General features: G+C 41.5%; 1 protein-coding gene across 2 annotated transcripts in view; it reads left to right on the top strand.

Annotated features, from left to right (window-relative positions):
• The first annotated feature begins 3,278 nt into the window (after window positions 1-3,278).
• Window positions 3,279-17,883, top strand: part of LTBP2 (latent transforming growth factor beta binding protein 2) — a 176,327-nt gene continuing 161,722 nt past the window's right edge. For both annotated transcript variants that reach the window (XM_067462891.1, XM_060758570.2), the window contains exons 1-2: window positions 3,279-4,218; window positions 16,132-16,202. In XM_067462891.1, coding sequence (XP_067318992.1) covers window positions 3,716-4,218; window positions 16,132-16,202 — 574 coding nt within the window. In that variant the 5' untranslated portion in view covers window positions 3,279-3,715. The remainder of the gene's footprint in view (window positions 4,219-16,131; window positions 16,203-17,883) is intronic.

Raw genomic sequence — 17,883 nt, 5'->3', positions numbered from 1 at the left:
AATACATTATAACTGTATTCTCAATTTGCTTCTGACATGATAAATAAGTAAATAAATAAATAGTATATCTATAAGGCACAGTTTCAGCTACAATTAAGTTTGTTGTATTGAAGCTTAATTTTGCTGGGAGGTATCAAGAGAAAAAAATGGGGAAAATTTGTCATAACCCTGCCTTATGCAGGGACCCTTAATATTGCCATTTCATCCAGAGCGGGCTGAGGAGGGTGCAAACTGTGGATAGTTTCTCTAAATCAGCAGAGTCCCCAGCTCTGAAAAAGCAATAATTTACCTCACTCTGCTAAGAGTTTACTAGCAGATCAGATGCAGCCTAGGAGAATTTTGAATTTGTTTGTCTCACACATCCAGAATACTTTACTCTGGTGTTGATGCCTACATAAATCACCGAAACAGCAATGTTTACAACCTTTGTAAAGTACCCTAACATCATGCCCACACAGGAATCTATGAATTACTCATTATTGCATGGATGAAAGAGAAGTGGTTTGGAAAAAGGTAAAACAGAAGCAGCCTTGTTTAAATGTGAATTTTCTACACAACAATTAGCATCTTTAGAACTTGTAACATTTTTGGAGTCTCTTACCAGCAAAGAGATCATCAAATCATAGAATCGTAGACAGGGGCGGCTCAACCCATTACACAAAGTAAGCATTTGCAGTATAGTTGATTTTGCCCAGGGGTGCTCTTGAAGCGCTCTTGGGGGAAAATAGACCTTGACATATGCAAGTTGTAGTTACTGGGATGTATATTTCACCTACAATCAAAGAGCATTCTGAACTCCACCAATGATGGAATTGAACCAAATATGGCACACAGAACTCCCACGACGAACAAAATATATATCAGTGATTGGTTGGGGGGGGGGGGCGCCAAAATACTGCTTTCCATTGAACATTTCCTAGGGTCACCTCTGATTGTAGAGTAGGAACAGACTCAATTCATGCCATGCATCAGCACCATTAATTAAATCATTTCTGAGAAATGCTCTTCCAAAATCTCTTTAGAGACTTCTGATGTTGTTGTTTATTTATTCAGTTGCTTCTGACTCGTCGTGACCTCATGGACCAGCCCACGCCAGAGCTCCCTGTTGGCTGTCACCACCCCCAGCTTCTTCAAAGTCAAGCCAGTTACTTCAATGATACCATCCATCAATCTTGCCCTTGGTTAGCCCTTATTCCTTTTTCCTTCCATTTTCCCTAGCACCATTGTCTTCTCCAAGCTTTCCTGTCTTCTCATTATGTGGCCAAAGTACTTCATCATTGCCTCTACTATCCTTCCCTCCAATGAGCAGTCAGACTTTATTTCCTGAAGTATGGACTGGTTGGATCTTCTTGCAGTCCAAGGAACTCTCAGAATTTTCCTCCAGCACCATAGTTCAAGAGCAACTATCTTCCTTCAGTCAGCCTTCCTTATGGTACAGCTCTCGTATCCATGGGTTACTACGGGGAATACCATTGCTTTAACTATGCGGATCTTCATTGCCAGTGTGATGTCTCTACTCTTCATTGAGATTGGTCATTGCTCTCCTCACAAGAAGTAAACATCTTCTGATTTCCTGGCTGCAGTCTGCATCTGCAGTAATCTTCCTGCCTAGAAATACAGAATCTGTCACTGCCTCCACGTTTTCTCCCTCTATTTGCCAGTTATCAATCAGTCTGGTTGCCATCATCTTGGTTTTTTAAATATTTAACTGCAACTCAGCGTTTGCACTTTTTTCTTTTATCTTGGTTATAAGGCTCCTCAGCTCCTTCTCACATTCAGCCATCAAAGTGGTGTCATCTGCATATTGTTAATGTTTTTCCCCAGTAATTTTAACTCCAGCCTTGGATTCGTCAAGTCCCACACATCACATGATGTGTTCTGCATACAAGTTGAACAGGTCAGGTGAGAGTATACAGCCCTGCCGTACTCCTTTCCCAATCTTGAACCTGTCTGTTGTTCCATGGTCAGTTTTTACTGTTGCTACATGGTCGTTATATAGATTCTCAAGAGACAGACAAGGTGACTTGGTGTCTCCATATCACCAAGAACTTGCCACAATTTGTTATGAACCACACAGTCAAAGGCTTTAGAATAGTCAATAAAACAGAAGATGTTTTTTTCTGAAACTCCCTGCCTTTCTCCATTATCCAGCAGATATTGGCAATTTAGTCCCTCGTTCCTCTGTCTTTTCTAAACCCAGCTTGTACATCTGGCAACTCTCGCTCCCTGTATTGCTGGAGTCTACCTTGCAGTCTTTCCCAGAGACTTTTGACTGATGAGAGTTTATCACACTCCAAGGCAGTCTATCCCAATGTTAAATAGCAGTTCTTCTTTATGTTGTCAAGCAGTCCTTTATTTTTGAGTAAAATTACTTGTAAATTGAATCCTTTTCATTTCTTTTATATAGCTCCTTTGTGTATTGTTTCCATTGTCTTTATTTCTGCTTAGTCATGTATTGTGTTATTACTATTGCTATAATAATATTTATTGATACCCCGTTTTATCTCCCCAAAGAGTTCCCGGCTGGTTGTAGAGCATCCCCACTCAAAGTTTACATTTTCCTTTGTGATTTCTCATTTTTCCTTTACTTGTTATCTTCTATTTTGCTACATTGGTTATTATAATACACACTTCTCTTTGTCCCTGTGCACAAGTCTTTGAATGGTTGCCTTCAGGGTTCAATTTCCATCACCTTTTGCTTTTGTTTCTCATCTGTCCTTAACTGTGAAATACCATATGCTTGCCTGACCCATGAGAACATACTGTAGAGAGGCATTCAAATATTATTCAGCTTGCCAGGGAGAAAGTGGATTGTAATCCATAAAATGCATGCTAAAATCAATCTGTTAGACTTAACAAGGTGCCACAAGGCTTCTTATTATGTTTCTGGAATAGTCTAATATGGTTACCTATTCATAAATGGGAGAAATTGTGTGTTTGGTGAGTCCTGTCACCTGTACCATGCATCCATTCATGCCTGCATCAGCACCACTTCCCTGTAGTAAACAGCTAACACTGTGTAGATATTCCAGCACATGCTGAACATTCAGGAAGCAGAACCGCAGATTCCTTCAGTATGTGGGAAGTGTGAGTGAGAGAGAAGAGGGAGAGATGAAAAGTAAACTTTTTGCAGCCTGTGGATGGGCCCCTGGTTGCTTATGGGTTAATCTTGCTCTCTTGTAATTTGTTTCCCTTTGCCAAAGTGGGTGTTGCTGGAATGTCTCGTGTAAAGGGGGGGGGGGTGAGCTGTGTCCTCTGGAGAGGGGCGATGTCAGCATCAAAAAGGCACAAAAGGGGGAGGTTTCCAAAAATAAAACCGTTCATCCCTTCCAGAGCCAGCCAGTGCCAGAGGCAAGCGAGAAGGTGCTTGGAGCTGTCTGCAGAGAGCACATGAGCCCTCTGACAGCCAACAGAAAGGGGACGGGTCGAGGAAAGGCAGAGAGTTCTTATTCTTTCTAAGGTAGGAAACAGTTGCTGTAGTTTTGTGGGACCTACACTTTTGGAGTTTCTCTGTGTCACTGCCTTTCAGGACCCCCTTCTACCTCCAGGAAGGAGCCATTTGTACATGTACCTTAAGATGTGAATGGCTTTGAAACGTGTTTGAAGTGTTTATCCTGACTCACTTTCCAACAACAGCCTTCCCAAACTCCAGTTGCACTCCTTATATGAAACAACCAGTCCTCCGACAGAGTGCTTTTCCTTTTGGACAGAAACCATGAGAGGCTCCTGGAGGAGTCTTCTCTTATTCACTGTAGTTCTTTTTGTGGGGATGACTGATGGTCAAAGAGATTTTGCTGGACAATTGGATCAAAATCCTTCCTTCAGAACTGAACCTGGCAGCAGAGATGCAAATCGGCTAAGATTCTGGAACCAAGGTAGCTCGGGACAGACAAACAAAGTGTACAGTTTGTTCCAGTCACACAATCCATCTTCTTCCTTGGACCATGTTTCTGCAACTCCTCAAGCGGATGTAGTCTCTAATGCTCGAATGAGAAACCTGGCAGGGAGGGAAAATCGAAAACCTAACTCTGCTTCCTCAAGCATCAGATCCCAGGCAAGCAATCCTGGAACAAGACTGGATGCTCCAGGCAGAAGCCCAAGTTGGACAGTGCAGCAGAGACAAAGGACGGACCTCTCACAGCAGTGGTCACGAAATGGGCCACGGCCACGGGTAGCACCACAACCAAGGATGCAAAACTCCCGAAGCCGGATGATTGGGTAAGTGCAGAAATAGTTTTCAACTGTCAAATCTGGTGATTGCAAAGTGTGACAGCTCCTTGCTCATGCTTAGAGCAAAGCAACACCAATAATTTTATAATAAAATCTCTGGGCTTATACAACTAGTTGCAATGATACTGTCCCAGAAAACACCTTCTTTATTTAAAAAGAAAACTAATTAAGTGCAGCCCTATATGTCTAAAATCTTTGTAAGCCAACTGTCAGATCACTGTACAGGTGACTTTCTATTTTCTATCTTATTCAAAGCACTACACTATGGTCCACATGCTGCTAAGTTTTTTGGTCATCTATATCTACAAGAAATCTAAAGCAGATTAGAAACACTGCAGCTAGTCAATTTAACATATAGGGATTTGTGTTCATCCTATTAATATATCTTGGCAACAACTACCATCTGTTCATATGAAATGAGGTGCCACACAGTATGACACTGAAATGCCTTATTTGCAGTTTTTTTAACTGATACAATTAAAGAATGTTTATTATTTATCTGTTTGGTAATGCTTCTGTCCTAAACTCTAGCAGTGTAGAATGCCTTTGTCCAATCCACAGAATTGGACAGTCTGCTAAGAGTGATGGTGATGATGATGATGATAATAATAATAATAATAATAGCCACTCCAGAGGGCTAACATGTTTCAAGAAAAATATTTAGGCAGCACCATCAAGTCTTATGGTCCCCGTCCCCCCCAAATAATCCAAAGCTTGAATTTTTAAAAGAAACTTTGTGAACTAGAATTTCCAGAATCTCTGGATATGACTGAAGAATAACAACATATGTGTTCTCTTATGGCTGGGTATGATTGATTGTCTTCCAAGGGTAGAGTCTTGGTGGTGGGTTGATATGTGTCAGTAGAGACCTATTCAGGATCTGCATCATCTTTCACAATGAGGACATACATTTCCAGATGGAAGCTGGTCCTGACAAGGGTTTACTTGACTCACCTTACTCTTGACATATCTCTCACTTTCGCCCTCTTCAGAGTCAATAGTCCTACCCTTGGAAAGCCATCATACTCAAACAATGAGGGATCACCTTAGTAAGTGAATAAGCACTGTTGATACCAGCTGACCTCCAATTCCAATGCTCGAACTTCAGGATTTCCCAATTCTAGGCCATATTTTTTCAGGTTAACTATGGCAATTGCCAAATGCTCTGTAATCCCGTGATTTGGAGTTTGGTGAGGCATTGGGACCCTTTGTGAGATAATGCTAAAGACCTGTAAAACTGCAATCCCAGGATTCCATAGTATTCAGCTATGGGAGATAAAGTGGTGTCAAACCGGATTCATTCTACAGTGTATACAAATCCTAAGAAGAATCCAAATGTGCATTTCAGCAGTTAAATAATGTTGATCTGGAAACCATGTCACTACAATATGACATTCTCCAGAGGTCTGCAACACAGAGGTAGTGGAGGAAGAAGAGAGAATAAAGAACCCTTAACTTTACCTCCCTCCCAACAGTTGCCCCATTGGCTACTTTCCATAAAAAAACACTGCCCAAAGAGCTCTGTCCAGATTCATTTTTACCTGGGAAACATTGCACTTCTGAAATCCTGACAGTGACAAAATCAGTTGCAGAATGATGGGAAATTTCAGGTAGAAAGACACAGGTGGACAGGTAGAAGTCCTCCCTTGCCACCCTTCTACTGAGAATGGTTTAGAGCAGGCCGGCACAACCTGTGGCCTTCCAGGTAATTTGAATTCCAGCTTCCAGAATTCCTGACCATGGGACAAGCTAGCTGGGGCTTCCGGAAGTTAGAGTTCCAAACACTTGGAAGGCCACAGATAGTGCAGGCCTGGTTTAGGGACAAAGAAATGGCCTTTGCTCAAATATCACAAAAAAAAATATATATATCACATATAATTCAGCCTGAAGGCTTGTGGACTACAGAGAGTTTTAGACCAGGGATAGTAATTATGTGGCCCTCCAGAGATTGTTGGATTGCAGCTCCCAGTCTTCCTCATCATTGGCTATGCTGCTTAAGGCTGCTGTGCATTGCACTCCAGAACAACATCTACAGGCCAGATGATTTCCCACTCATGTTTCAGACTAACTCTGGTGCAAATATAAATTGTTTCCATAAAAGCAAATGCAACATTTATTTAAAAAACGGGCACAGACATTTATGCATACAGAAAACAAACACTGTAATGTTACATTGTGCTTCATTTAATGCCATGAAAAATTGTGTGCAGCTGCTTCTGATTTCCTCAGAGCAATAACTAATAGCCAGTTTCACAGAGATCTATTCAGGTAATTTAAGAGCATGTAGCACAATCAACCAGGAGGAAGTGTTAGGACGTGTTAGCAAACAAGTGTAGTTATTTTTCCTGCACTGAACAGACAACCATTGGAGGATAGCTATATTTTTACATTTATTTGCAAAGACCTGGTAGAAGCAGACTATTGCGGAAGTTAAATACAATTATATGTTATAGATAGATGAACAATGTAAGGTCTTTTCCAGATTCGTTTTTGCTGCTTATACTTCCCTGTTGCTATTCTTTGATATGGTTTCACCTTTATCTACCAGCAGTAGTCACAAGTGTGTTAAGTTCACCACTGCTAGTACAGTTTTATTGTTTTGCTTCTTTTAAAAATATTTTGTATTCAAAGACAAAAAAATAAAGACAAACAAAAGCATGTTTACACACATTTTCATATATATATATATATATATATATATATATATTTAAAACAGTTGTTCTCAACTTTCCTAATGCTGCGATCCCTTAATAGAGCTCCTCAAGTTGTGATGATCCTTAACCATAAAATTATTTTTGTTGCTACTTCATAACTGTAATTTTTCTACTGTTATGAATCGTAACGTAAATATCTGATATGCAGGATGTATTTTCATTCACGGGACCAAATACCAAATATGCCCAAATTAGAATACTGGTGGGGTTGGGAGGGGGGGATTGATATTGTCATTTGGGAGTTGTAGTTTCTGGGTTATAAGGTAGTGTGGCATTGTGATTACATGTATAGGATTTAATGCTTGATGGAGTTCTTGAGTGCTGCACTGGACCCCCCAGGAGACATTAGTCCAGTGCAGCACTTGAGAACCCCTCAATGGGGGGTCTCAAGTGCTGCAGTGGGTGAGGTCTGCCTGATTTCACTGGGGAGGGAGTTCCACAGCCAATGAGCCACCACTGAGAAGGCCCTGTCTCTCGTCCCAATCAATCGCACTTGCGAAGAGGTTGGGATGGAGACCAGGGCCTCCCCAGCCGATCTTAAAAGTCCTTGTAGGCTCATAGAGAGAGATGCGGTCGGACCCGTAAGTTGGACCAGCACTATGAACTGCGCTTGGTAGCAGACTGGCAGACAGTGGAGCTGACATAACAGAGGAGTAGTACGCTCCTTGTACACTGCCCCAGAAATGAAACACTGGCCAATATGGCTGTTTTAATAGGAAATCACATGATCTTTGTAATCAAGCCTGGTTAACAGCCTGGCTGCAGCATTTTGAACCCACTTAAGTTTCCAAACAATTTCCGAAGGCAGCCTCATGTAAAGTTCAGTACAGTAGTCCAAATGGGATGTAACAAAGGCAGTGTCACTGTAACCACATCTTGTTTCTCAAGGAATGGGTGCAGCTGGCACACAAGTTTTAACTGTACAAATGCACTCCTATCCATAGCTAAAACCTGGGCATCCAGGCTCAAATCTGGTCCAGGAAGTCAACCAAATGGCAAACCTGAAATTTCCTAACCCAGTTGATTATTCACAGCAGACATTGGGTTAGAAACAGCTTCCTTAGAATTGGATGGAAAGGGTAGATTAAATTGTGAGTCATCAGTATACTGATGACACCAAACCCCAAAACTCTGACTGACGTCTCCCAGCAGATTCAGGTACCAGATTCAGATAGATGTCAAAGATCATATGGAACTGAACTGAGCCAGGGTGTAAAATAGGCATCCCGTAGCACCACCTTCTGAGCCTGCCCCTCCAAGAAAAATGGGAACTACTGTAAAATGGTGCCCCAAAAGTCATCCCAGAGAGGAGATTCAGAAGAATACCATAGTCAACAGTATCAAATGTCTCTATGAAGTTCAGCAAACTCAATAGGGACACCCCCCCCCCTGTCTCCAGGTCCCTGTGTAGGTCATCTAGCAAGGGGACCAAAACTGCCTCTTTTCCACAGAGCAGGTGTCTGATGTGAGTCAGCAGCTATGTGGGTGTGCTTACTAGAGACTCGAATATAGGGTTAGCACTAGACAACGCCATAGGAAGTGTAGTAAATTTGTATGTTAATTGTATGGCAGTAGCATTACTGAGATGCATCCCTGCAGCCATTCTTCTCAGAAAGGTCAAACTAGGCAGTGTTTCATTTGCCTTTTCCAAGATATTTTCAAATGTACATCTCACCATCCTTAAGTGAGAAAAAGAGAATATCATACATGTATTATATCAGGAGAGCATGGGGTTATAAAGGTTTCTGTTTAAAAATTCATAACCGTGAGCACAAGTGTGTTATGGCTGGGATGTTGACATGCAGGAATGGGGTGAACAAACCTTTTCCCTGTGCAGTAGTTCTGCAGAAAAGTGTCTCCCCACTCCACAACTCCGGGTGTCATTGTTCACAGGTGGGAAGCTGCCACTGGTACCTGTGATAACTTCTCTTCCAGACTGAATCGCAACTTAGGAGTAGTGATGGTCCAATACATTTTCCCACCTGAGGGAGAAGAGTGGATGGTGTTCTCCAGTCACTCATGTCACACTGACAAATCCCAAAAGCCAGCCAAATTATTTTGGAATATAAGGCAAAAAACATCACAAGTATTTTTTCCATTCTTAGCAGAAAAATGCACTTAATGACATAAACAACCAATATTTTTCTGCTTGTTTATGATATCTAAAATCTAGTGCTCGGGATAGCTGTCCCACTCAACCTAATGGTAGGCCTGGCTCTATTTCTGAGTGCAGTTTTGAATGGGACTATAGTGAAGTGGGAGAGGGAGAAAAAAAGGACCAGTTCTCTCTTCTTAATATGTTAAAATACATATATACTTGCCATTTGACGAAATGAAATTTGAATGAAATTTGAGGAGTAGCTAATACGTTTTGTATCTATTTAGAAGCTAGGCCAAATAAATTAGGTTAACAGCAGGGATTTCTGGGCAAAGGCATACCGTAACTAGTTCATTACTGTAACTACTTTCCACAATTTTGATTTAGAGCCTTAAGTGCAGATATCAGAAAATTTCCTTCTTTGACTGCAGCCCCTATAATCCTCCATTTGTTCTGGACAGTTTGAGCTATGGGTTTACGATCCTATAACTGTAGTTTAGAGTAACATTTCCAAACTCTGACTTCATCATTGTTATTCATGTGTATTCTTCAGTTGCCTTTAATCTGAACATCATGACACAGAGATAGAGGACTTATGTCTGCTCCTTGTTGAACTAGGAGTTACTATACTCTACCGATTGGTCAATCTCAGAAGGGTTGACGGGGGACTGGGCCCAACAACATCTGGAGGACCAGAACTTCTCATAGCTATTGGGCCACACTTTGAATTCCAGTAGCATGTAAAACTTTAGAAACATTTCAGTCTGCTCTTTGGTTCAAAATGGCTATATTGGGCATTAGCCATGTGTAGAATTGGTTCTGCTGATTAATCATGAGGTAGATGAGACAAGGGCAAACTTTGGCCCTCCAAGTGTTTTGGACTTCAACTCTTACAATTACTAAGAGCCTATTGGGTGTTAGGAGTTGTGGGAGTTGTAGTCCAAAATTCCGGGAAGCCTGAAGTTTGCCCCATGCCTTTGGTAGGTGATCTGTAGAGTGTGTGATTTAAAACAGTGCTTCATAAGCTATGTAATGTGGAGTACTAGTAGGGTCTCACCTTCCCCCCTAATTTAAAGGCACCATATTTGTGCCCATAAACAATTGTTTCTTTCTTTCCTGAAACTCTTCAGGGATCAGGAGTCAATGGCTTGAGGGCCAGCACTGGTCCAGGGATCACTGCTTTAAGTAGAAGTATTGATTTAAAATTCAGCATGGCACAGTAGAGGGCAGCAGAGTGAGGTTGTCAGATCTCAGGGCCTGGCCAGTCATCTCCAGATACAAGATTAGAGTGAACATTTTCCAGTTTTGAAGGGCTCCATTCTCAGCAAGAGGAAACGACTGAGTCCAAATATTCAGTTCGGTACTAGAACAGCAGGTTGCTACAATTTAAAAGGCTTCATTGATTTGTTGCTGCAATTTTCCAAGACTCTCTTAAAGGCCCTGTGTGTTTCCTTAGTTCCCCCCTTTCCTTCCAGTTATTTTGTGCTAGGGCACAAGATCCATTCTTCTTTGCATCCACCTTCTGGTTAGATTCCGCAACTGGGCTATATTAAATGTTTGATATCCTGTTTTCCTAAGTAAACACAAAGGAACACTCTTCTCATTTTGCCTCGATCTGAGACTAACTCCTTTAGTTAACATTTATTTCTTAATTTCCAAACAGGAAAGCATATTTTTTTGTCCTGAACCACGTATGTGTATGTTAGATTGACAAGCTGCAACTGTAGTTGGTACTTAAACTTAAACAGCACTTAATGATATCACCAGGGGCCAACCCTTTATTTTAGGTTTTGGACAGAAACCTCAGGGCCCGGGGCAATCCTGAATTGGTAATTCTAGAGCAGAATACTTTCCTTCTGAAGATATTTTTAAAAGCATCCCAGCCACAGATAGTTTCATGACTGGGAAAAAAAATATCTGTACACCTTAAAGAATTACATTTTTGGACATGAAATTCCAGAAGTAAATTAGAGTATAGTGTCAAGATTCAGGCTACCCTCTATTCTGCCTTGGTCAGATCACACCTGTGTCCAGTTCTGGGCACCACAATCGAAGAGAGATGTTGACAAGCTGGAATGTGTCCAGAGAACAGCGACTAAAATGATCAAGAGTCTGGAGAACAAGCCCTATGAGGAGCAGCTTTAAGAGCTGGGCATGTTTAGCCTTTAGAAGAGAAGTCTGAGAGGAGACATGATGACATGCATAAATATGCGAGGGGAAGTCATAGGGAGGAGGGAGCAAGCTTGTTTTTTGCTGCCTTGGAGACTAGGATGTGATAAAATCACTTCAAATTACAGGAAAGGAGATTCCACCTGAACACGGGTTAGGTGGAATCTAACCATGAGAGCTGTTCAGCAGTGGGACTCTTCCCCAGAGTGTGGCGGAGGCTCCTTCTTTGGAGGCTTTTAAACAGAGATTGGATGATCATCTGTTGGGGGTGCTTTGAATGCGATTTTCCTGCTTCTTGGCAGGGGTTGGACTGGATAGCCCATGAGGTCTCTTCCAACTCAATGATTCTATGTTTCTAAGTCTTGAATGAGCATGATCTTGGCCCTGTTGGCTAGGAGATTCTGTGAATTATCATTCAGAAAAGTAAGTTTTTCCCAATCTCTCCTTGGGTGCAGTGGTAACAAAATATAATACAGAAGCCCAAAGAAGTCTGTACTTTTAGAGACTCAGCAGGATCCAGGCTGGGCTTAGGCTCCAGATCTGTATGCACCCTGTGACTTGCGTGCTTACTGGCCGGGATGCATCAGGAGATGACGATGCTGGAAAGAGAGTGGGTGGGGGATTCTGCCTCGGTGCTCAGTAGCAGGATGCTGACTGTTCCTTCCTGAGAGCACCATCTCTCCCTGAGCTGTAAACACGTGGTGGTCCTCAAAGCTACAGGAATTTATTTTGAATTCTTTCTAAGGCAGCAAAAACCACACAGCATTCAAACCACTCAAATGTTGAGTAAATTGTTTAAATGCAACCAGATGCTCGCTGGGACTGGTTATTGTGCAGAGAAAAGGTAACAGGCCCTTTAGTCATCTCCATAGCCCATAGCCATATCCCCCTCCACCCTCAACCAATGCATATGACCTGCTATTAAAATTCTTTAGTTGGCAATAGAAAAAAACATATACCACTTGCCTTACTTAGTACAATGTACCTTTACTCAATACCACCGGTTTTATTGGCAGTAAATATATGTGCTCCTCACCTGCATTTTGATCACTTTGAAAATGAATTTGAAACAGTTTCATATGTTATATTTTTCAAAATACAGATAAGATTTTAACATGTACAATTAAAATGCAAAACACTTGTTTGATAATATTGTTCCTTTAAGCACCAGGATTGGGTGCAGTTTCCTGTCAATTGCACTCTGGGTCACTGTGTTTGTTTGAAGGCCTCAAGAATTTTTTTTTTTCATAGCCTGTGCCTCAGTTGTCCCATTTAAAGCAGGGACAATTACTGTTGGACTGCAAAGCTCATCAGTCATAAATAGTATAGACTATGGTGCGATTGATGGGAATTACAATCCAGCAGCAGGTGGGGCAGCGGATTTCTCAACCATGGTTTGTAGCTTGACAGTGGGAAGGCACCAGAGCTCACCTGATTTCAGAAATGAAACTGTATCAGATCTGGTTAGTATTTGGAAGTACTGTACATTTGGCAAATGCAACTGAACAGTCCCTGAATAAGTGCTGACCTCTCACCCATCTTCTATTGATCCTTAAAGAGGTCCAGAAAAGAGGAAAACAAATGTAGCCAATAAGCACAAATATAGCACAGTGGATCTCGCATATCCACATTATCCGCTGACTCAACCCATCATAGATTTGAACAGCAGTTCTCCCCCATATATCCCAATCAGTGAAATGACACAGGGCAGCCTCTTTGGGCTCCTGCATTTGGATTAATGTTCCATCCTTCGCATCAAAGAAAACTTTTAATGTTCTAGATTCACAAACTTGACCTCAGCCTTCACTAGAAAGTTTAGTTTACAGTGCTCCTGAATAGCAAGTGTCAGGTAATACCTGTCAAATTATATGCTAACCCTTTGTTTACTGCAGGTAAGAAAAGTGCAACCCATAGGCCATAATCAGCTCTGCTAACCTTTGCTCTTTAGGCTACAGTGGTTCATAACCTTTGGCCCTCCAGGTGTTTTGGACTTCAGCTCCCACAATTCCTAACAGCTGGTAAACTGGCTGGGATTTCTAGGAGTTGAAGTCCAAAACAACTGGAGGACCAGAGGTTGGGAACCACTACTTAGGGCCAATGGGATTGAGGAGAGCCAGCTGAGTATAGTGTTGGAGTAGGATTCTGGGAGATCAGGGATTGAATCTCCACACAGCCATGGCCTTGGGAAGGTCACACTCTCAATTTCAGAGGAATGAAATGCCCCCCCCCCCCCGAACAAATCATGTCATACACACAACATGATAGGGTTGCCATGTTGGAAATGATTTGAAGGCACACAACAAGCAGGATGTTTTGAATCATTAGCCTTGAACCAAATGATGAAGGATTTCAGGCTTTCACAAAATTACAAAGCACAGGAGACACATATGTTCACACTCCTTACATACTGGATAAAACAAATCTGGAGTGGCTGAATAGGGTTTTGGTTATCAGAAGTTTGTGAAACATTGCCTTAAGGTTAAACAAATAACAAAAACCCCACACTACATATTTTCCACTCAGGATGGTAGCCAGGTGTTAGCAATATACCTTTTCTTTTAATGTGAACAAGCTGTCCTTGTGCACAAGCAGGCAGTGGTCTTATAGTTGTCAGGGATCTGGAGTTTATCCCACCAGGAATTGCAGGTCTGGTTTACAGCCAGAGCTGTTCTCTTCATGGGGTGATTTGTGCTGCCTGCAGAAACCACTGCCAGATTGTGCCAATAATATGAGGCAAGAACAGGAAATGTTTTCCCCCTTAGCAATCATGTTCAGTAGTTTCACAAAAGTCCTGTTAGCAAATCCTTGGGGAAGAATGGGATGCTGTGAAATAGCCATCTTCACTACAATAGAAATCTGGCCTGGAGAAAAGCATAAAGGAGGCCTTGTCAACAGTGCACCTTGACAAAATGACACAGGTTAAGGCAATGGTTCTCAACCTTCCTAATACCCCTTAATACAGTTCCTCATGTTGTGGTGACCCCTAACCATAAAATTATTTTTGTTGCTACTTCATAACTTTAATTGTGCTATAGTTATTAATCATAATGTAAATATCTAATATGCAGGGTGTATTTTCATTTACTGGACCATATTTGGCAGAAATTCCAGATATGCCCAAATTTGAATACTGGCGGGGTTGGGGGGGATTGATTTTGTCATTTGGGAGTTGTAGTTGCTGGGATTTATTTCACCTACAATCAAAGAGCATTCTGAACCCCACTAATGATAGAATTGGACCAAATTTCTCACACACAACCCCCATGACCAACAGAAAATACTGTGTTTTCTGATGGTCTTTGGCAACCCTTCGGACACCCCCTTGCAGCCCCCCGGAGGGCCCGATGCCCAGGTTGAGAAATGCTGGGTTAAGGAATAAAGTCTCTGAGCTCCTGAAGGAAACAAATGCAAGTGTACATAGTGTACAGTCTATGTATTCACAAGCTCACACCAATGGTTTGGAACAGTTCATCATATTATCCAACAAAGGAATAGCAGACCGTGATCCACCTTTCTGTATCATGTATTTACCAATGCCTTACCACTTATAATTACACATCCTCCCCCCCCCACCCCACTCCACCCCAGCCCAGCCCCATAAGTGCACCTATATCTAGTATCCTTCTAGATGTTTGTCCTTGCCAGGGATAGTTCTGATTAAACATTCCACTTTTTCAGATGCTTTTAAAATGTCCCAGTTTCTCTTCCAGGGTCCTTCTACACTGCCATATAAAATCCAGATTATCTGCTTTGAACTGGATTATGTGGAAGTGCAGACTAATAAAAGAAGGTTCCCCCATTCTCACACTTTCTCCTGTTTTATTCCAGTTGCTGCAAACTGAGTTTAAAGTTCAAAAGCATTCTGCACTCAATTAACTCAGGAAAATGGAGGTAGAATCTTCCTGTCCCATCAAGCTCCAGCAAAAGCAAATTGCTGCAACCTCTCTTAGCTCCCTAATAACCTTTTCATCTTGATCATATGCCGATGCTGTTTTGGCACCATCTACACATATGTCAGTCTAGATCAGGGATTTCCAACTTTTTTGACCAGAGACCACTTTGACCAGGGACCACTCTTCAACATTAGTACCAAAAAGGTTATGAATCCATTTTGGATCAACTTTAGATTAATTTTGGTTATTTAGCATGCTGATTCGAAAATTGCATTGGATAGACCACATCAGCTCTAGTTTCTGATACAGAGCATAGGCCATCCAGTAGTCACCATCTGCTCGCCCACAAAAAACCGTATTTAATAATCTAGAACTTATGTGGTCTATCCAATGCAATTTTTTGAATCAGCTCCCCAAATAAGCCCAGGAACAGACCTAAAAACAAAGACACAAAGGTGCCCCCGCTTCCAGGTGCCACAGGGAGAGGGAGGAGGAGGAGAAGCAGCAGTCAGTAGGCTTGTTGTTGTGCCTTTCGTGGATAGTCAACCTCCCCCCTCCTGACATCCCCATTGCCTTGGCACTATAAGAGGGTTGTGCGAGACCAGTTGCTCTCGTTGCAATGATATAGTAACAGTGAGGTTGCAGACCATATTTTCGTTCTTGGGGACCACAAGTTAGGAATAAATGGTGACTACTAGGTGGCATATGTTCTGTATTAGAAACTAGAGTTAACTGCATTATCTGAGTCTACACTGTTCATATAACGCAGTTTCAAGTTGCATTATATGGCAGTGTAGGTGGTGTCATTGCCATACTGTATGTCCTAGTTTTCATCTGTGAAATGTTGGTGTATATACAGATGTTGGCTTACAACTCTCATAATCTTGACTAGGATGTTCTGACTATGGCTGAGGCATACTGGAACCCAACAACATCTAGAGGGTCCACATTATTGTCTGAATTAATAAGGATGTATTTGGGGAACTATAAACATTTTCCCTTAATCTTGTTGTTTGCAATTGCCTAGGCCTAATGTCTGTGGAGGACAATGCTGCTCAGGGTGGACAACTGCCCCGGGGACAAATCGCTGCATTAAACGTGAGTATTTTTAAAAATCTAATTATTATTAAGTTATGCAACATTATATGAGCAGTATACAAAAGGGATGGCAGGTCAGCAGGAAGAGAGGACTGGTTCTTGCATTGTGGAGTTTGTAATTTTAGTAAATTAAATTTCATTTCAAGAAGGATTCTAATTTAGCTAGTTTTAAGGGAGACTGGGCAGCTTCATAGACAACAATGTTGTAATTGCTTCTGATGGGGATTCAAATAGGGCTGGGCTGCTGTGCTTAAGTCCTGGTTGGATGTTTTTATGGTCCTCTGGTTGGCCACTGTGAGGGAAGGATGTTGAATCAGATAAGACTTTTCTCTCGCCCAGCATGTTTTTTTATGCCCTCGGAGGCACAATGGGTAAGGTAGTGGCTAATGGCTGTGAGCAAATCAACCACACATCATTTCTGTTCAGGCATTCTAGAGGTACATTCAGGAAACATATTTGTGGTGGGAATGACCTTGTAACCGCAGGCTGTTATATATGTGCCAAAAAATGGCCAAAAAATTCCAAAATGATCTCCTGAAAGCAATGTTTCCAGAGTAACAAATAAACATTGTTGCACTAAGAAATTAGTAATTGTTACATTGCTTCCCAAATGTGGTAACCATTGTTAATATAAAATACTTCCAAAATAATATGTTAAGAGTTAATGCTGTTATTAGTTGCACACTGCTCCCAAGCTTTGTTCATGCCTGGATCGAAGCACATATTGCATCAACTCTGAATACAGTCCAGACGTTTAAATGAGTATGTGTAGTTTGGCAAGGGGGCAGTTTTCCTTCATGCATTTTATTTATTTAATATTGAACAATGTAGGGATAGTTGGACTTCAGTTTTGTTGGGGATGAAGATGGAGTTATCAAAGTAATGGATTCCTGAAAAGATTTTTCATGACGGTGGGTTGTGGTGATGTTTTTGACTGATAAGAGAAAGGAGTTATTACTAGAGATAAGAAAATCTTTCAATCTCATTTTCATTGCATTTCTCAAAATTTTTTGGGATTTTTGACCTATTTATTCTCACCTGTTTTATTTATCCTAATGGGTTCCTATCAGTGCCAGCTGGACTACAAGAAGGTTTGCAGCAATCAAGGTTTGCAACAGATCCTAGTTATTGCTCTGCTGTTGTGCTAGGAATCATACAATATGTGACATATCATGATGGTATGCAGAAGAGATCTTATTTGATCTGTTTCATAGTTCTTTGTTTGGAAAGTATTTGATAAAGTATTTCTTCCTTACAGACTACCTGTTGCAACCTCATGGTATGAGTTTGCTAACAGTATTTTGGTACATATATCCACACTTGTTGAGCTGAATCTTTCCTGGTCATGATGCTTTAGAAATTTTGAGTAGGTGCATCATTCCAGGGTTAAGTTGGCTCTGGGAACATCAGGGTGCCTGCTGTGGGCATAGGCCACTTTCCCGCAGTATATGTGGTCATAGACTTATGAAGATATAAGAGACAGAAATGATATCTCTGATGAGCACTGACTGGGGTGTGAAATAGACTCCAAGTGCAACTGGGATGGAGCAGTTGTGAGAAGAAAAGAGACAAGATTTTAAAAAGAGAGGAGAGAGATAGGAGAGGGACAAAGAGAGTGGGTTGACAGCTAGGGTGGAAGGAAGCCCAGATTAGGAAGGAACTGACTAGAAGAAAGATGGAA

The sequence above is a fragment of the Anolis sagrei genome, chromosome 1 (genome assembly GCF_037176765.1).
Source record: "Anolis sagrei isolate rAnoSag1 chromosome 1, rAnoSag1.mat, whole genome shotgun sequence".
Classification (NCBI taxonomy): Eukaryota; Metazoa; Chordata; class Lepidosauria; order Squamata; family Dactyloidae; genus Anolis; species Anolis sagrei.
Note: the sequence above shows the minus strand (reverse complement) of the source record. Positions and strands in the feature narration are given on the sequence as shown.